Source organism: Podarcis vaucheri (assembly GCF_965113315.1).
Source record: "Podarcis vaucheri genome assembly, chromosome: 2".
Classification (NCBI taxonomy): Eukaryota; Metazoa; Chordata; class Lepidosauria; order Squamata; family Lacertidae; genus Podarcis; species Podarcis vaucheri.
In genome coordinates, this window is record NC_138760.1 from 78,437,595 (window position 1) to 78,458,658 (window position 21,064).

The window sequence follows — 21,064 nt, forward strand, 5'->3', positions numbered from 1 at the left end:
GGACACTGAAGTTCAATTTTGAGTGGTAATCCCGCAACAGATCTTGCTCTTGCGAAAGGTTTCAGGTTATTCTCCTGCAAGACTTTTGAGAAGAACTGTGATTGCACAGCTGCATCACTCAAAGCCTTCTCTTAATGAATGAAAACGCAGTGGATTGTATCCAGTGCTGTCCTTACATTTACAGAAAGCTATTTGATCCAGTGGTAATTCCCAAGAACATAAGGGAGGGAGGGGATTTTTTTTCTCATTTCCTCTTCTGCTCCCAGTGCTCCCTTCCAGTCTGCTCTAGGGGCTTAGGGTACACACTTGAACAGTGTGGGACATGATATGGGGGCTGTAAGGGAAAGGGGACATTTGGGAGAATCACCTCCCTCCCCCATTCTATGCATGGAAGTCTTTGAGGGATCAATAGCCTTTTGTGAATAGAAGGACACCACTGGATGCAACTCACAGACAGGCTAGTATCCTTTTTAGCACATCTATGGTTAGGGAGGAGTAGACTATGGTTAGGGAGGAGTAGACTCTCCTCAGTGGAGAGACCATATACTTCCAGTTACTATATTTTGAGGGACAAACAAGGGAAGGCTCTTGTTCTTCTGTCCTCCTTTTGGTCTTTTTAGGGACTCTGATTGACCACTGGTGCAGGGAAATGGTGAGTTTTTGGCATTTGAGTACCAAGACATTTGAGTACCAAGGTACCACTGTACTTCAAAGGCAGAGCACACCATTCCAAATGTGGGACTGCTGCTCTTTTGCTGCAGGTTTACTGTAAGCATGCCATTTGAAATACACACTTCGGATGTGCACATGTATGCCTTGTGAAAGAAGCACTAGACTAATGGGCTTTCAGCAGATCAGTTGCATATTTTGAAGTTGTCCATAAGCACCTGAATGAAACAACAAACACAGCCACCACCATGATACCCTACCTGCAGATAGACATATTAACAAACAAACAAAAAAGAGTGGATGTATGACTTTTTGTCTACCAAGATGCTATTCCGACAAGCTTGGCTGAAGAGGTAGAATTTCCAAAGATCTGACAGTTACAAATAAGTAACGTGCATTTTTCACGATTTTCTTTAACTTTTAAAAGGAGCTTTTGACAAATACTGCCCTCTGTTGATGACTTGAAGTGACATAATTAATAGAAAAGCTTTCAGGAAACAACTGTTGTCAACCATGTTAGATGAGCAGCAAAGGTATTGTTTTCATGTGTTTTTCCAATTTGATGATACCCAACAGCTTCATCTGTACTTCTAGGATATATTGAGGAATATATTTTAAAAGGGGGAAATCAGCAGTGTGCTTTGTGCCATAATACATTTACTGGTGCTCCTAAAAGATCAGTATTTTATATTTCTTGATGCAGAAATAGGACTATCTGTGATATGTATGTGAGTAAAAGAGACAGTATAAAACATTAATGCTTATCTAAATGAACATTGTGAATGATAGGATGGTCAGATTATTTGTGTTCTGTGTTTGTAGTGAAAACATTTAATCATACAGTGGAGTTTGAATTTCTTTGAGCTTAATAACTTGAGGGAAACTCTAGAAAGTGTGAAGGTTTCTCCTGTACTGCTAACCATATTGTTTCTTCCTTTTGTGCTAAATCTCAGTGTATGACCTGCATGCCATGCTTCTGTTCATGTGAAATCTGTACCGACTGGAAATAACACTTGTGTTTAATATTATTTGTGTGTGGTCAGATATTATTCATGTGGTCATAGAAAGTTTGCAGAGGGGACCATGTCAACCCCAGTAGCAGGCACAGCTGCAAAATATGTTGTTTGCATTTGTCCTCGAAGTACATGCTTGTGGCACAGATATGCCACAAATTAAGATCCATATTAGCAGCTTCAGTTTGTGCATCAGATTCTGCACATTAATGCATCCAGTAGGGGAGATAGTTTCCATTGTTATCATTACCTTAGGCAGCTGTGCATTTCAACCAGTACCATAACGAGTAGGATTTCCCCCATCAAAGATCATAATGCACTGATACACTATGCAGTGCCCAAACAAACATTCATCAAAATGGCAATATATGTCAATAGGAATCAAAACCCTTATGGGATAGAGATATCTTGAGAAGCTCTGCGTTTCTCATATTCTTATACTAAGCTTAACTGCTTGTTAATTGCACAGTTTGTGGAAGCACACTTCTTATGTTCTTACACCAGCAGTTGTTGCCTTTCCACATAAGAATGGATCTACCAAAGGCAGTTTTATTTTGGTAACATGGGGCTTTCAGAATGCATTCATTGACCTGCTAAGCGGTATGCTACAGACCCAGCAGCTTGTCTGTCTTGCTGTTTTTGTTATGCACTGAGCACTAGAGCAGTGGTTCCTGTGTGCCAGTTAAGCTCATTTCCATTGTACGCTAAAATGTTATGTTTCATAGTTGTGATTCATACATCTTAGGAAGACTAGGTGACTGGGCCAAAGAGCATCTCTGTTGTGTTTTGTCATGTGTACGTGATTGTTCTCACTTGTTTACAGGCTCTCCCTCTCTACCAGATAAGTATCGTCATAATCGGGAGCTGATGATGTTATTACCAATGCACCGAGACCGACCTAGCAGTGCCATGTACCCTGCAGCTATCATGGAAAATGGACAGGTAACGATTTCAGAATTGCTATTTTTTCTGAATGTGCCAGGACATGAAATTAGCAAACAGATCCATTTTCTGGACAAGAAAGGACAAGTGTTTTGGAAATGGGAACTAACGGGAAGGAGGAACTTGCAGTTGACCTTCCTTGGCAGGATAACTGTCCCCAGTCAGCTCCTTTAAGGCTGTTGTTCAGCTACCAGGCAATGCTGTAATTTACCACATTTGGCCCACCTTTCCCCTTCAGAAAAAGAGAGCGGGGGGGAAGAAAGGGGTTCTGAATCCCATAGCTAGGATTCATGTGGGTGAGGTGAATCAGGAAGGGGGATGGCTTTAGTGATTCCTGGCCAAGGGAGTAGCAGAGCAGCCACCTGGTGGACATTTCAAACAGCAGGCCTCAGCACACAGGGCTGGCAAGGCTGGGATTGCCCTAGTCATAATGCACTAAAAATCCCAGGCAAAACTTATTGGCAATAGCTGAGGGCAGACAGGCCCATCCTTTGACCAGCACCTGTATCATTGTACCTGTCAGCTTCCTGAGCAAATTCAGTAAAAGAAATTGCAGCTTCTGCACCCTGAGCATGTGCTCCTCTCAGGGAGATCTGTAGAGCAGCCACTTTGGGGGGTTGGGGGGGTTGGAGGGTGTTCCTGCTCATTCCAGTCCAGTTTCAGACTTGGGAGGTCCTTCCAGCAGAGGAAGCCAACCCCTTTCTCTTATTGGTGGAAAGGGCTTAACTGGAAAGTTCCCCAATGCCCTCCTTACTCTCCCTAGAGCATGATATTTATGGTAAAAAATTATTCTTACCAGGCTATTCTGCCTTCGTTCAGATTATTATTATATAGTCATAATAACATAGGCACAGAGATTGCTCTTGTAACATAAAACAAATGTAAACAATCAGATATCTTGTGAATCTTATTGGAGATATCAAACGGCATAGTTAAAAACTGTTGTTTTAAAAAGTGCAAGTATTTGTTGCCTTTCTTCTCTCTTAGCACCCAAACTTCCAGCGAGCCTTGCTCCAACAAGTGATTGGACCGTGCAAACCCTGCAGTGATCCCAACCTTTCTGTTGCTGAAAAAGGTATTCCTTGCCCTATTTTATATTATTTACTTATGACACTTATTTCAGGCATTGTTTTTTGCTGCTTTGCTGGATCCAGAATCTACAGCTATCGCTGAATGCTGTAGCATAGTTGCTGCCATGAGCAAGACTCTGCTCAGAGATCTGCATTAGTGGGTGAAGTTCAAGGTGTTAGTATCGGCCTATAAAGCCCTAACCAGTTGGAGCCAGTTTATTTACAGGATCTCCTTACTTCATATGTGCCCACTTGACCTCTCTTGACCCACTTGCAGAACTTGTAAGAAATTGTTCTTTTAGCGCAGCAGGACCTAAACTTTTGCACTCCCTGCCAATTTACATCAGGTTGAGTGGTGTCTTAGCTGTGTTCTTTCTGATGCCTGCTTAAAACATTTTTGTTTAGGCAAACCTATCCAGATGTACATACATTGAATAAATTGTTTTCTGTTTGTTTTTTTTAGTTTGCTGCTAGTTTAAATTCTATAAATTATTTTTAAAATGTTTTAATTACTTGTTTTTAACTACTTTGCTGATGCTTTTAATATTTCTTGTCAGCCCTTAGAGGTTTTGTTGCAATCAAGCAGTATATAATTTTTTGCTAAATGCTATTAATTAATTTTATTTTTTCATTTTATGTTCATTCAAAGTGTTATCACTTATCTCTTAAAACCATGTGTATTTAGAACAAGCAGTTAATCACACAGCAACTGCCCAATCCATGTATACTCCTAGCAGAATATATACATTTGTGACTGCCCAATCCATGTATACTCCTAGCAGAATATATACATTTGTGAGTCATGTTTCAAATATGACAATCTCCTTCCTGCATAGAGATTATCTACATAAAGGGGAAACTTCAGTTATGAGGGAGCGCTTTGGAAAGATCAGTAATCCATAGGCCAGGGGTGGCCGACTCTCAAGAGACTGCGATCTACTTTCAGAATTAAAAACTGGCAGTGATCTGGGTCAGCTCTAAGTTGTTGAACTTTTTTTAGGTAGGAGAAAGGCCCCATTTTTTAGGGGTGAAAAAACAGGGTTTTTTGGAGGGAAAAGTTCCATTTTTGTGGGGGTTAAAGACAAGGGACAAAGGGTTAAAGTCCCTCACAAAAAGATCGCTATGGATGAAAACAGCAGCACAGAGAAAGCTCTGTCTTCCCTTCCAGAGATCAAACAATGAAGGGCGGTGCGAGGGGGTAGGGCAGGAGTCAGTTTTAGGGATTCTAAGGAAAGGGAGCCAGAGATCAACCGCGATCTATCAAAACCTCACGGGGATCTACCAATAGATCACGATCGACCTGTTGGACATCCCTGCCATAGGCCATTGAAAGGGGAGTTGGTGTATATATCAACTGCACAACATATACAGCTGAAGATGCTTGGAATGCTCTCCCTAACTGGCTGAAAGCACATGTTTGGGTAAATCTGGAGACCTGTCACTTTCCCTTTTTAACACTGATTTTTCTTGACAGTAGAGTGACATTGAAGAGCTTTAAGCAAAATCTTTTCAATTATAGCTTCTCTGCTGATGAATCTAATCACTGAAGACAAACTCTGCAGCCGATGGTTTGGCCACTACAGGGCAGCAGGGACTTTCAAAGATAGTTTAAGCATGAGCTAAGCCTTTATTTGGGATAAACCATCCAATATCAGAATTGCACATCAGGTTTTCCAAGCATTTTAGTCTAAAATACGATAGACACAGCAGGGGGGAGGGTATCGAAATTGCCATCAGTTAAGATATTCCATGTTTTGTTTCCGGTTTTTATGTGTATTCTATACAGGTGGTGACCTTCAGATAGCCAGTGTGGTGTAGTGGTTAAGAGCGGTAGTCTCGTAATCTGGGGAACCGGGTTCGCGTCTCCACTCCTCCACATGCAGCTGCTGGGTGACCTTGGGCTAGTCACACTTCTCTGAAGTCTCTCAGCCCCACTCACCTCACAGAGTGTTTGTTGTGGGGGAGGAAGGGAAAGGAGAATGTTAGCCGCTTTGAGACTCCTGAAGGGGAGTGAAATCTAAACTCTTCTTCTTCTTCTTCAGATAGATAGTGATCAGTTTAGAGCAGTTTCAATGCACGCACACAACTTGCTCATTCAGTGGCAGCAGCAGGAAGTCAGTACGTATAGGCTGAGTGAAAATGATGCCTGCTACGGACTCAAAAACTGTGGATTTAGGTTCTCAGTGAGAACAGAATAAGAAGGTTTGTTAAACAGATAGTGAATGGTAGCTTCATAACAAGGTGAATGTTGGGATGGGAAACATAATTAATTCATTGTGGGGGTTATAGGCCCCCCATAAACTATAATCCATTCTCCTCTACAACCAAGGCTGATGTATACTTTTTGCCAAGTCTTGTGTCAGAACTCCCCTGTCAGTGAGATTATGTTTGATATTTGACAGTAAGATCAATATTAAGGAAAGGTCTGAGCAAAGTCTTGGTGATTGTTTTCATTGCTATAGTTTTTTTTAAGCCTCTTATTTTCTGTTTGGTTGCTCCCATGAATTTTATAAGTGTGTTACCTTTATCAGGAAAATGATAGTTGTTTTGTCTCATTAATGTATAAGGAATTTTGTTTTGTTTTTTGTTTTTTAAAAAAGTTGGGGACCAGAGGAAAACAAACTTACCTCATCTTGGTCATCGCGGCACAGTAACAGGCTCTGTTCTGCATACTGAAATGTCTGTTCCTTGTTCTTTGTTACTGCTTCCTTTATCCTGCTTTTTTTTAAAAAAAAATCTGTAGTCTAAAAGATATCTTCTTGGTCTCCTAATAATGCTAATCTATCTAAACTGCTTTCCCATTTCCAGTGAAAGGTCAGCAGAGTAAGTTGATTGCTCCACCTAGTGGTTACAAGGCAGACAGCAACCTTTTGGGAGATAGGACTCCCAGCAAGAATCCAGTTCTGCTCCTGTCATTGGTCGCTACTGCTCTCGCTGATCTTCCAGGTTTTCTCTCTGAATTTCTTCTGTGACAGAAAAGGAAAAATTAGGAGTTAATAATAGTCCTCTTTCCCTGTGGCCATGTTCCCCTTTGTTTCCCTGCACTCCCCTGAAGGAGTTGCGGTGCTTGCTCCTTTAAAGAAGGCTACTAAGGCAAAATGGGAGCATTCCCCAAAATATAAAAAGCTGTACCTATTGTGAATACATTTTACACCTTGGAAACTGAATTCACTGACTCCCTTAAAACCCCTAGCATGTATTGTCCTATTTCTCTCTTAGTTTCCGAAAATCTACATCCCAGAGGTGGGGATTCACAATTAAAGGACCCCACTGAATGCAGATTGAACTATGCAATCCATAAAACACATGAAGCCCCCACCCTGCCCAGTAGAGCAGAATGAACAGCCTCTGTTTTTATCTAAACATCTATAAGATAAGCTCTTAGATGAGCCCTTAGACCCATCAAACCAGGATACAAGTTGCACATGTCAAACCCTACTAAAAATCCGTTGCTTAGCTGCCTTCATAGCAGATGCTACTATGGATTCCTCTCAATGTGCTTCTTGAGTCCTTGTAGCAGATGTGGTCACCAGATGCACTTAATGGCTCAAACACTGGGATGTAGACACTCTTATGTCAGCCTCTCCATCGCGTCATATGCAGGAGGCAAGCTTCTCAGGGAGGATGCCCTAAAGGACATCTTAGTCTAGATGACAAGTGGAAGGTATTGCTAGCATACAAGACGGACAAGCAGCAGAATAGGCACCGTTCTCCACATTTCTACAATCAGTCCTTTTAGAACTACTGACGAGTTCCTGGTCAGTTAAAAAAAAAAGCCGTATCTCCCCAACTTATCACCTAATACAGTGGTGCCTCGCAAGACGAAAAGAATCCGTTCTGTGATTCTCTTCGTCTAGCGGTTTTTTCGTCTTGCGAAGCAAGCCCATTGACGGATTAGCGGATTAGCTCTATTAGCGGCTTTTATCGGCATTTAGCAGCTTATCGGCTGATCGGATCAGCTGATAAGCGGCTTAGCGGCTTAGAAAAAGGGGGGGAGGAAAAAAACCCGCAGGAACTCGCAAGACATTTTCGTCTTGCGAAGCAAGCCCATAGGAGATTTGTTTTGCGAAGCACCTCCAAAATGGAAAACTCTTTCGTCTAGCGAGTTTTCCGTCTTGCGAGGCATTCGTCTTGCGGGGCACCACTGTACATTTTGGAGAACTCTTGTACACCACCAAAAGCCTCATCTCCTTAGCCCTGGAAAGATTTCAGAAAGCAAATCTGCAGTACAGCCTTAGCCAGTGTGGTGTAGTGGTTAAGAGCAGTAGTCTCGTAATCTGGGGAACCGGGTTCGCGTCTCCGCTCCTCCACATGCAGCTGCTGGGTGACCTTGGGCCAGTCACACTTCTTTGAAGTCTCTCAGCCCCACTCACCTCACAGAGTGTTTGTTGTGGGGGAGGAAGGGAAAGGAGAATGTTAGCCGCTTTGAGACTCCTGAAGGGGAGTGAAAGGCGGGATATCAAATCCAAACTCTTCTTCTTCTCTTCTTAGCCCACATTCACGGCAATATAATGGTGGTGGTACATGTCCTTGGCCTCTGCGTCTCAGCAACTCCTTGGGTGAAGCACCATGCTTGGCCCCTCCAGTGGGCCCTACTGCCATTTCCGAAAAACATTGCCCTCAGCAGGCGCCTTCACATCAGGCTGTCACCCCAGCTCCATCACAGTCTGCAATGGTGAACTGACCTAGTCATCTTGAGGAGGGACTCCCAGCAAATGATAATACCTTCAGATGCCAGACTCGTCTGTTGGGGCACACATTGCAGGGATCTCTCAGTCCAGGGCCAGTGGTCTGCAGCAGAATCCTCCATGAGCATCAACTGGCTGGAGCTTTGAGCCACCCACGTAGCCCTTCTGCACCTTGCACAACATCTCTCTGGAACATGTATGTACATCTGGACAGACAATACCAAAGCCAAACGAAACATCAACAGGCAAGGTTCAGCTTGATCCCTGAATCTGCAGCAAGAAACAACCCTCCTCGTGCACTAGGCAGGGATCAACATTCAATCAGTCACAACTACTGAGCACATATATGGACTTAAGAACACTCGGGCAAACTTGTTTTCCAACTACTCCAGCAAAGCTTCAGCCAATGCAAAATCAATCTCTCTATATCTAATAGGGATTGTCAACTTCCACAATTCTTCACCAGGTTTCACACCCCATCATTGGAGGCCTGGAGCACCCTGCTCTCCCCCTGGCCACAGAGTCAACTCTATGCTTTCCCTCCAACTCCCATACTCCCATGGGTCCTCAGGAAAATCAGGGAAGAAAAGGCAAGAGTGCTCCTCATCACTCGGTTCTGGCCACAGTGTTCTTGGTTTCCGCAGGTACTGAGCCTAGTACTCTCCTCTCTGTGGCGACTCCCCCAACTACTGGACATCCTAATTCAAGGTCTGATCCTTCACCCAGATCCTGTCTGGTTGCATCTGACTGCATGGTTTTTGACCAGAGATGGCTGACAGATGGATCTCACTCCAGACATCATAGATATTCTGCTGCACTGTGGAAAATCTTTGACTCTACATATCTACCAAGTCACCTGGAAATCTTTCCTCCTGAGGTGCTCTACTGAAGGGTGTAAAATCAATAACCCCGATATCTCTACCATCTTACAATTCCTTCAAGACGACCAGAGAAAAGGCCTGAAGCCCAGTGTGCTAAAACAACAGGCAGCAGTGGTCTCCTCCATTCTCTCAAGGCTGCACTCCCCTTCCTTCTCCTCTCACCCATTCCTGAAACACTTTCCCCAGGGAGCATCTCTTAAATGCCCTCTGACTTTCCATAGATTCCCCTCCTGGGACCTTCACAGGGTTCTCTCTTCAACACCCTCTTTTTTTTAACCTCTCAGCAAGGTGGCTCCTTTCTTTGAAAATGGTCTTCCTCATCGCAATCACCTCCGCCTGCAGAGTCTCCAAGTTGAATGCTCTTTCTGTTGCCAAACACCTCTGTGTCTTCCATAGAAACAGAGTAGTGCTAAGGACCGAGACCCCCAAGTGTCTTCTGCAGATTCCATCTCTGGAAGGAGATGGTTCTTCTCTCCTACATCCCTACTCCATCCTCTGGAAAAGGCCTGACATTCCCTGGACGTCTGCAGAACCCTGAAGATTTACACTGCTGGAACTAAAGCCCATAGGCTAACTGAAACCCTGTTTGCATCCTTTCACCCACCCGCACTGGGCAGGAAGATGTCTTCTTCCACCCTTTCTAGGTGGATCAGGGCATGTATAGCACTAGCCTAAGAGGTGCAGTGGTTTCCTATCTCTTCAGCACACCATGGCTCATTCTGCAAAAGCCACAGCAGCCAGGGGTATGTTTTCTTCTCCTGCTTTTCTACAGGGGATCTGCAGGGCCGCTACTTGGGCAGCACCCAGGACCTTCAAGCACTGCCGCCTGGATGCCTACGCATCCTCAGACGCAGCTTTGGGCAGAAGGGTTCTGCAACAGGTCCTCCTGCTATGAAGCTGCACTCTCTCCTTAGAAAGATTAGCTGCTGTGCGTCCTGCTGACCCTTTCACTGGAAATGGGGGAAAGTACAGTTGTACCTACCTGAAAGGTAGCTTTCCATTTCTTGATGAAAGGCCAGCAGACCCTGCCCTAGTTGGTCTGGCTACAAGATTCTTGTTATTAGCACAGTCACATTGACATTAGGAGGTAGCATGTTTCTTCTTCTTTCTATTCTTACACTCCTGGCTGTCGAGCCTGGATGCATGCTGGGAGTCCTACCTCCCAAAATGTTGCTGTGTGCCTTGTGATCGCTAGGTGGAGCCATCGCCCCACTCTGCTGACCTTTCACTAGGAAATGGAAAAAACTACACTTCAGGTAGGTACAACTCGTATTTTTCTCATGATCAAGAAGTACACGGTTCTCTTACCACTCGCTGCCTTCAGAGCAGGACATAACCTAACAGCTTGGGGCCAGTCCCAAAACTCACTTGATTCAGTGAGTTTAAAAAGTCAGCCTTCAGTCCCATCAAATATTACAGCATTACCCAAATTCAATCTGTTTCCATCCTTCAGCTGTTCCAGCAGCACCAAGCAGCTGGAGTCTGGACAGCGGAACCAGAGAGGCCTTGCCATTCCTGTCTACTCATGTTGGGAGCATCCTGGCCCCACCAGTACCTCCCCGAAGCCTGCCCCATGGTAAGGAAATGGCCAGTAGGTCTGCAGAAGAAATCCTGCACTAATGCCCAATTAAACCATGTGAAAGCAAACAGTGCCACCTGTTTGCCTTCTGAAAAATGAAACAGGAGTAAAAGGAAGAGAAGGCTACACCAACTCTCTTGGCTGACGATTTCATAAATCTTTAAAAAAACAAAAAAGCAGTACTATAAATGTGCTTTGGGACTGGAATTGGGCTTGAGTGATGTACACTAGCCCAGTGTCTTGCTAAAAACTGTACAGTACAATCCCATGCATGTTTACTCAGAAGTAAGTCACTTTGAGTTCAATGGGACTTACTACAAGGTTAGCGTGTATGGGATTGCAGCCTAAGTTTAAAAAATAAAACATTGAGCTCCAGTTATTGAAGATAAATTAAGGTTTCAGATATTTAATGCTAAAGAGCCTGTTGTCTTGCCACGGGAGCCTTGATATGATAACAACTGTGTGTGTTACACTGTGTTGCTGCCTTCATTTGCCGTTTGTTGTTGTGTACATTGAGTTACAATTTACCATGTAAAATAATTGGTTTCTAGGAAACTGACACTGCACTATCAGGACATATCTGTCTAACTAGCATCACAGGACATTTAAGAGTTGGAAATGCTATTTCTGATTAACTGCTCACAGATAACTTTTTCCATTTATCTCATTTAAGGTCACTACTCGCTGCATTTTGATGCCTTCCATCACCATCTTAATGATGCCCCCCCAGCACTGCCTGCACGGACGCTACGTAAGGTAAAACTATATCTCAAATTGCAGAACCACCCTCTAATTCAGCCAGCATACTGAGAGCAATTCTGTCATCCACCTCTTTGTATATTTATACTGATTTACTCTACTGTACGCCCTGTGATATTACCGGGAGATTTATCACCTTGCTAAACTTGATGAGGTGGGAAAGGGTGTTTCTCCTGCTTGTTTATTTAAAACAATTAAAAGATCCTCAAGCTGTTATAGCAGTGTGTGGTAAGCCCACATTTCCTGAGAGTTAGGGTACTCGGAAAGCAGCAAGGGGAGCCTTTTCAAAGCACTTTCCCTGATTGACTTTCAAATTGCTCTTCCTAGTTAAGCATGGGTCTCCTTTGAAAGTGTAGAGCCATCCAGAGCCACCCTTTCAAAGCACTCTTCTGTACCTGCTCAAACAGGGAGAAGAGAGTGCTTTGAAACCACAGTCTGTGCCAGCAGGAATTGCACTTTCAAAGCACTCTTCTTGCTGCTTTGAGAATGGTCCATCCCCAAAGAAATATGGCCTTAATTCACACTGCTATGAGTACTCAAAAGGGTTGTTTTTTAAAAGTTAAAGAAGCATTGGGAGGCCTCATCTACTGCTTGAAAACTGAGGAAATTTTGCTCATCCACCCCATTTTCAGGGATTTCCGGAAACTGGTAGATTGTGCAGGTTGGTCTATGGTTGAGGGCAGTTAAAGTGTCAGGAGGTAAGGGTGGGGAAATGAAAGCAGAAGGAATTGGCCTCCTTAATTCCCCAACAGCTATTGTATTCCGGAGGAAAGCTTTTGATTGGTGTGATGTGCTCCTTGAAGTTGTCCTCCCACACTGTTCACCTCACTTCCGGCAACTATATACAGTAACAGAACAGCAGCCAGCCTCAATCCTGAGCCCTTTAGTACTATAGCACAGCACAGGTTTTAGAAGGGCAGAAGAGAGAAGAAATGTAGCCTCTTGCAAACCCCAGTACTAAAAGTTAAAAGTGGACATGGAGCAGCAAGTGGTACCTGTAAATCTGTTGCTATGTACATGCACCAATACTCAAAATATTCATCCTGCTCTTACTATGTGAAATTGTAATGAGAGAAAGCTCAGCTGCACAATATGGATAGGGGCTGAAGTCAAGCCTTGAAAATCTGTTCTAAATTGCATTGTTGCTGCAAATTAAAATTAACTTTGGAAGTATATGTTTATTCTTAGTAAGTGCTTTGATTTTGGAATATCTGAGTATACCAGGGTAGCAGACAATATTATGTAGGGGAGTGTTTTGCTTATTTTGTTTATTTTATATGCCAGCCTTCATCCGAGGATCGCAGGACAATTTTCAATATAAAAATACAGATAGGTAGCCGTGTTGGTCTGCCATAGTCAAAATAAAAAAATTCCTTCCAGTAGCACCTTAAAGACCAACTAGGTTAGTTCTTGGTATGAGCTTTCGTGTGCATGCACACGAAAGCTCATACCAAGAACTAACTTAGTTGGTCTTTAAGGTGCTACTGGAAGGAATTTTTTTATTTTGAATATAAAAATACTTAACTATAGGCTGTATTGGATACAGTGACTGATGCAAAGAACAGGACTTCTATGTATTGATAGCAATTGTGTAGAAGAGGAAATTTTGATAGCTGCACCATCTTAAATACCCTACACTTTCTATAATTAAAGGCAGATAAATCTTGCCCTCCTTCCTATCTGATCACTTTATTGTTGTAAATATCAAGAAGGCAAGAGTTAGCCACAACACAATTGCAATTGTTTTGGTTCAGTTTAATTTCCCCGTACCTCAAGGTATTATTACACTGCGGGTGTTTCCATTTGGAAAGCTAGAGAAGGCAGGGAATACATATTTCATAGCTGTCAACTTTTCCCTTTTCTTGCGAAGAATCCTATTCGGAATAAGGGAATTTCCCTTTAAAAAAGGGAAACGTTGACAGCTATGATATTTGTTTATATTTGAACACAAAATCTATAAAGCAGGAATTAATGTTCTGTGATCGGTGTGAGACGAATTAACCACGGAAGTGCGGAAATATTTCTTTGTACGTTTTGACATACGTATGAATGTTCTGTGTCGTTTTTTAAACAGTCGCCACTTCATCCGATTCCTGCATCACCCACAAGCCCCCAGTCTGGCCTGGATGGAAGCAACTCTACCCTTTCAGGCAGTGCAAGCAGTGGCGTCTCCTCGTTAAGTGAAAGTAACTTTGGGCATTCATCCGAGCCCCCTCCTCGAACAGACACTATGGATTCTGTCCCTAGCCAGGCGTGGAATACTGATGAAGACTTAGAGACACCCTACCTTCCCGTCAGGTATAGTCTCTCAGAGCCTGATGTCCTGGAAACACTCAAATCCCAGCCGTGCCGAAGCCACTCTGCTCCATCGGGAGTCATTCCTCAGGACGCTGTGGACCCTCCAGCTCTGCCCCCTAAACCATACCACTCCCGCCTTCCAAACATGGAAAACGAGGAGGGGATGATCTTGGAAGAGGATGAAAAACACCGGGCGCTACATCGCAAAATTTCCCAGCCAACTAGCGGTGTGAAAGAGGAGCAAGCCAGGGTAGCGTGGGAGCATGGCATCAGTGAGCAGTAGGCAGAAGGGTGAGAGAAGACGGTTTGCATGATCCTTCCAGGTCTGTGAAACCAGAAGACAGGCGTACAATAAGGAGGCTTCAGAGAAGAGAAAAGTGAACTGCTTTATTCTCTGCTGCTGAGAGTTAATGACTGGAGCCAGAGATTGGGCCAGCATGTGCAGTTGCTGCTTTCCTTTTTATTTAATTTTATACTTTTAAGATTTTTAGTGTTTTGGGGTTTTGTCTATTTTTTTGCAGTGGGTGCTTCATTCCTTCTACAGTTTATCAGACAGCAGGAAGTGATATTAGCTATAGACACTTGCAGAAACTGAATAGCATTAGGATTTTGAGGGAGGGGGGATGTGGCATGGAATTTTTACAAGCTTTCCTTCCAGTTTTGAGATGCGCACAAGTTTTGAAGCAGTTGCACTAGGAATGTGTTTATTTGCTGTAGTAAGTGAATGCTAATTTTGAATTCAGGGATTCCGCGAAGCCAGAAGGTGCAGAGTTTTAAAGGCACTGAAGAAACGAGATCTTCCAGGCTTGAGGCATATAAACTTATTTTGCAATGGTCTCCTTGCATTGCCTCAGGTGTGCTGAAGCAATCTAACCAGTGCTGACTGGCTGCCATTTCTATTTTAAGGCATCATTTCACACAAACTCTTCTTGGCTTGGCATAGACTTTTTGATTTCCTGCTTTTTCCATTGTTATTCATCTGTATTTATTTATTTACAGTATGAGGGAAACGCCTAACCATGGGACTTATAGCCCAGTCTTGGCCTCCCGGTGCCTCTGGTTTTTGGCACTAGCATTTTAATTCTAGTCCAGGAAGTAGAAGAGTAGTATCTTATGCCAGAGTAACTAAGAAACTAAGCTAGAATAAAAGGAAGGCTTGAGCACACGCCTGACAGTTGCTTTAAGGCTGACGATCTTGCATAGGCCAAACTACTATCTGTTGTTGTACCATCCTCCCCACCCCAAAAAAGAAAGCCTCTCCTTGTTGCATTCTTATTGGACAAGATCACTTCCAGTTACTTGTTCCAGTGTCATAGAAATACAGTGGCATTCAGAAAATTTCCACTAAGTAAAAATTGTAGAAGCGGGGGGGGGGGGATATTTTTATCCTTTTTAATAAAAAGTTTCTGAAATGTTTACAAAGGAGATGACTAAGGGTGTGCTATGGTGTGTAAAATCATGATTGACTGTTAGGGATCCTAAGTAATGGGGCGTTGCTTATATTTATATTCAAGAACCAGTGCAGCCAATTAACATGCCATAGTTGAACATTTTAACCAAAGGAACTGTGGGACAAGCTGCCATGAACTATATGAGTTAGAAATGTAGCTAAGTTTGGGAAAGGTGCTGGAAAATATGGGATGAAAAGGAGTATTAACACATATTAAGCAATATGGCAAGGATTTGCAGATTGAAATGAATAATGCAAGATAACAATACTTGAAAGTTGTTAGGGTTTTAGTCAGCATTTTTTATCCATGTCATCCCAACACCTTAATAATGGCAAAGTTATATTTAATCAAGATCCAGTTTTGCTGCCCTTCCCACTGGTGGCTTAAAAAAATATGAATCTGTTTATTTTTACAATTTTTGTAGTGATACCCAGAAGCACATTATGAAATTTTGTAATAAATGAGAAATCAGCACAGAAAATGTAAAGGATTGACTCAATTTCCAAAACAGCCAATGACAGAAACATACAGAAGCTCAAAGTTCTGGTTTCACTCTTCAATCAGTCACTATGTATATTATAAAGAAACAACAACAACAAAAATACCGTATGTACCTTGTATGACTGAAATTGCTTTTTTCTTAGGTAAGCTGCTAATGTATTTCCCCCCAAGCTCTGTCCAATGTAAACACACAGTAGTTCCGTCCTTATATTTTAACGAAACACCATGGCATTAAAAACTTGCCTAGTTTTATTTTTGAGTTTGCACTAGATAAAAAATACATTTGTATTGCCTCTTTCCTTTGATCCACAACCATCATTTCCCTCTCTTAAGTCAAAGTGGCTTTGCGGTGCCATCAGAAAGAAATATCTCCTGTCAGGCACAATTTAAATGCAGGTCCTATACTTCCAGTTAAGATTAAAATGTCAAACATAAATGTTACCCACTTAGAGCTCCAGAAAGTTTTTTTTTTAAAGACGTAACATCTTTTTTGGGGACTAGCAGTACAAGCCTAAGGACTTTGTCCTATAGTAGGTTGCTTAGAGGATTGCAACCCACAGTATAGCTAGGGTGTTTGCTGTTGATACCTGAAAGCAGGTGGTTGTTGTTGTTTTTACAAGTAAGGTAATGAGTTGGCAGGTGTAAGCAAATATCAGCTACCTTCATAACATTCAACCTTCAGATTCCATGAGGGAAGCAAATTTAGATGTAGTAACTAAAGCTTTCCAATTTCTACATAATGTTTGGTGTGCTTTGGTGGCTTTCTAAAAGGAAGTTCTCTATGTGTGTACATGGATGCAATTTTAAAATGAGTTTCCACTGTATTGCAGTTGGCAAGAACTTAGCATCCGATAAATCAGGATGGATTTCTAGTTGCTGAATTGGGTGTCCTATGCTGCATTACTAAAATTACTTACTAGGTATTCAGGCCACCATCACAAGCCCCGTTGAGGGGGGGCGGGGATATGTGCTGACATGGCTTTGAAAGCCAACCTATAAAAAGGCAACATAATAATTTAGTTGGACACAGACAGCAGAATAGAAACATAGTATAGTATATCTTTGGACAACAAAGTAGCACATACAATCATGGTACTTTGGAATAGGTATAAACTGCTCCAAAAAAATGGTTTTCTTGTCCTTTGCCTGAAGTAGAAGGAAGGTTTAAAGACATGGGTGGTTGAAAAATAGGAAGAGGCAATTCCTGTTTGTAGTAGGAAATATAATTGGATTTTGTTGCCATAGCAAAGGTATAGGGATTCTTTCCCTCACAAACATCCCCACACTCATTTTTTCCCCCTTTACGCAGAAAAAGGGGACTAAATCATATCTTTCCTAAGGAAGAACGAGTGAGCAGGAAATTTAGGGAGGTGATATCATGTTGCTTAATTTGTTTCCCCATCATGTTTCATGTAAATATCCCACGAATGCTGTGTATTTGTACAGGAAATTGAGCAAAAAATGTATAGATTGTGATGTCTGACTGGTACTCTGCCCTGTAAATGTATTTTTAGCCTATGGCAATCTGTTGTTGTTTAAAACAACGGCAACCACAACCCCCCCAACCAGTTCTCTTTTTGTGTATTCATGTTCGGAAAACCTATCATAACTGTAAGGAAAAGCAAACCTTAAAATGAAAACAAAATATTTGTACCAGAGTCCTAAAGATATTTCATTGTATATATTGTGATAGCATGTTTCTGGAACCAACAAATAAGTGATGTGAATTTTAGGTGTAAATATCTGCTGTTTTGTTTTGGATTTTTTCCCCTTCCCTTCCCCATTCACTCAACTGCTGTGATGTTGAATTAAAAATTAATACTTGATATTGAAAAGCATTGAGCAGATGCTCCAAGGTACCCATGAGATATTTATTCAGATGCCACAATGTATCTTACATATAAAAGCTGGTGCTCAGTAAACTCTCATGATGTTGATCTCCTACAGATTTCCTGTTCAGGTGCTGTCAATTGAAATTACACACCTATAAGTTTAGGGGTGGGAAACTATGGAAAAATCAGGAAAATGGGAAGAATGCTGCAATCTACTTCACAGGGAAAGTGATATGATCATCTGTTATTAACTAACCGTGTTTTACTCAGCAGTATTATCCCTTACTGAAAATACTTTCCCCAAGATTTGTGGGTACCATTTTCATTATTATTATTTTTAAAAAGCATTGTAACCAGCAAATCCCTAGATAATGAAACCTTGCTGCTAGAAGAAAAGGGGATACTTGCTTCTCGCTAGAAAAGGTTTTCATCTTGCTTTATGGGACCCAAAGAGGTAGAATAATCTCACACCTAGTCAACTGAAGGCCCTGCAGAATACTCATGGATTCTCTGACTGGCTTTCTCTAATGTTTTAGCACTCTGTGACAGCCAATTACCACCGTGTGTCTAAGTTCATTGAAATAGCTTGGCCATGCCTCCCCCTTTTGTTGCCAGTCACAAACCGCATTGGTTTTGCCCTTAGACTCCTCTTCTATCAAAACAGAAACATGCCCTACATCTGAGCAGTAACCACACCAGGAAGCAGCTTCTGGAGCTGGATTTAGAGTGCTGGCAGCAATTTTCCTACTCACGGAAAAACAGTGTGAGGACCAGAATAGGGAATGCCCCATCACACTCACAGCTAATTATAAAATACATAACAAGAATTATTGCAGATAATTTCAGAAGCAGAAAACCATGTGCAACACATGGAAAACAGGCATGCCTAATACCTTTTGAGTCAGACTGAATGGATGAAAGATAGGAAGGGAACAAAAACAGCAGCTCAACCCATCACTTAGCAAAAATGATGGCATAATATGGGGGCAGCTTTGGATTTCTTCTTGGGCTCAGGTCTTTTTGTATAGTGATGAGTGTAGTGAGGGTACAATGTTGAATGTAGGAGACCCCGCTGCACATCTGCTAACGGGGTGGTCTTAGGGAAGTTGAACACTCTCTACCTACGAATCTAAGACCCTGCTGGGTCAGGGAAAAGACCCATCTAGTCCAACATCCTGTCCCCACAGTAGCCAACCACATGCCCATGGGAAGCCCACAAGTTGGACCTGAGTGCAGCAGCGCTCTCTCCACTTTTAATTCCCAGCAATTGGTATTCAGAAGCAGACCATCTCCACCAAAACCTATTCAGGGGGATTGTGAGGTCCTTTCCAGATACAGATAGATGCGCACACCATCAAACATAGTTCCTCTACTCAGCACATTTCCCAGCACTCAGAACAATGATTATTTTGTTGCTGAGATATTGTCTCTTCCCCCTACCTCCACCTGATATAATAGTGAGTGCTATGTAGAATGTGGTTCTGCAAGTATAAGTACCTATTGCAGTGTCTGTGGCATCACTGGCAACAAGCAACACAGCTCCTTTGTATGCCATTTTGTAACCTTTAATTTTGTTCCCCAATCTTGTCTTGAGGCTGAGCATTCTCCCATTCAAACATGTATGCACTCTTTAAGCCCTTTAACAGCAACTTAAAATACTTGCTTAATTTTTTTTCCTTTTTTTATGTCAACATACTGATTCTGAGTATATTGTTGTATTAATATATTACTACTGATGTGAATATTGTCTATTTTAATGCTGTTGAATGTATAGTTTATTTGATCATATATAATTGTAATTCTGTTAAAATATGAACAATTAATAAAAAGATAAAATATAACGAAAGGGCCAAACATGAGCAGGGATCCACCTCCCATCATCTCCCCACCACACACAGTATTACCATGTCATTTCACAACCATTTTTCATTCTGTTCAATTGCTCTTCTTCCCAAGGAGTTCTTGGAGGCTGTGTGCTCTTCCACTCCAGTGCAGGACGCACTCTTCCCATTAAAGAAATAGTACTTTGGCCACCCCATATATGTTGTTTCTTTCATAACGAAATCTGGGGTGAGGGTTGTTTTCTAACAAGGCCCAAATACTATTTAGAATACTTACCATAAAGATAACTTAGTACAGTTAACAGAAATAATTGGATCCATCAGTCAGTTTCTCTATGTAGGGGGGGGGTAGCAGGGAGGGAGGGTTACATGCACAGATCAGCCGCAGTATAGACCTTTGATTGCTTCCTGTGTGCAAAAAGGATAAATCTAAATATCTACCATCTGTGCATATAGGCACCCAGACCAACTAAGACAGGATGTGCACCATTAAGTGCATTTCCCATTAACCTGCACTGTATGAAGATGCATATTCTCTGGGCATTACAAGTTATACATACTGTACCTTGTTTGCCTGACTACATCTTCAAAGCGATGGAGTTTGAACCATGTAAACATAACCTCTATAGTATCTGCCTTGATCTATGTGATATTTCAACCTGAGCTCACTGATGGGTGATTAGACTGGGAGGCAAGCCTCAAGTTTGAAAGCTACTACAGTGGTGCCCCGCAAGACGAATGCCTCGCAAGACGGAAAACTCGCTAGACGAAAGAGTTTTCCGTTTTGGAGGTGCTTCGCAAAACGAATTTCCTATGGGCTTGCTTCGCAAGACGACAATGTCTTGTGAGTTCCTGCTGGGTTTTTTCCTCCCCCCCCCCCCTTTTTCTAAGCCACTAAGCCGCTTATCAGCTGATCCGATCAGCAGATAAGCCGCTAAAAGCCGCTAATAGCGCTAATCCGTCAATGGGCTTGCTTCGCAAGACGAAAAAACCGCTAGATGAAGAGAATCACAGAACGGATTCTTTTCGTCTTGCGAGGCACCACTGTATTCTAGTCTGTCAGAGCACTGTCCCACAGAATGAAGGTAAGCTTTTTATCCACTAGATAAACTACTGACCATCCAGATATCATTGGACTATAACTCCTATCAGTCCTTAGCCTTGCCTTTTTCTTTTTGTGCTTGTGTGGGAGTTGGGAGTCTCAGCAACTTTTGGAGCATCACAGGTTAGCCTTAAAGGCAGGGGAAGTATGTCCTTTAGCAAAAATAAAACGAGGCAGTGCTTAGCTAAGTTAAGAAAATGAATGCAAGGTAAGTGGTCCATTCTTAACATAAAAAGGATTTGGCTGAGATATTTAGGTTAGAACTGCAGTCTTGGGAGCCAACTCATTTAGCAACAAGGAAGTGAGACAATTGCCTGCTATTGAATTGCCCATATAAATAGTACAAATTGTTAAGATTCAGTGGAATTGTGTCTTTCAAATGTGACCTTCAGTCACTCAACTTCTATCTAGTACCTTGCAACATCTCCAGGATCTCAT

At 42.3% G+C, this 21,064-nt stretch overlaps 1 protein-coding gene across 1 annotated transcript in view; it reads left to right on the forward strand.

Moving 5' to 3' along the window:
* Positions 1–19,721, forward strand: part of DOCK3 (dedicator of cytokinesis 3) — a 141,913-nt gene extending 122,192 nt beyond the window's left edge. The window contains exons 48-51 of the mRNA XM_082212079.1: positions 2,506–2,624; positions 3,612–3,699; positions 11,516–11,598; positions 13,676–19,721. Of these exons, the coding sequence (XP_082068205.1) occupies positions 2,506–2,624; positions 3,612–3,699; positions 11,516–11,598; positions 13,676–14,182 (797 nt within the window). The 3' untranslated portion in view covers positions 14,183–19,721. The remainder of the gene's footprint in view (positions 1–2,505; positions 2,625–3,611; positions 3,700–11,515; positions 11,599–13,675) is intronic.
* Positions 19,722–21,064: the final 1,343 nt, after the last annotated feature.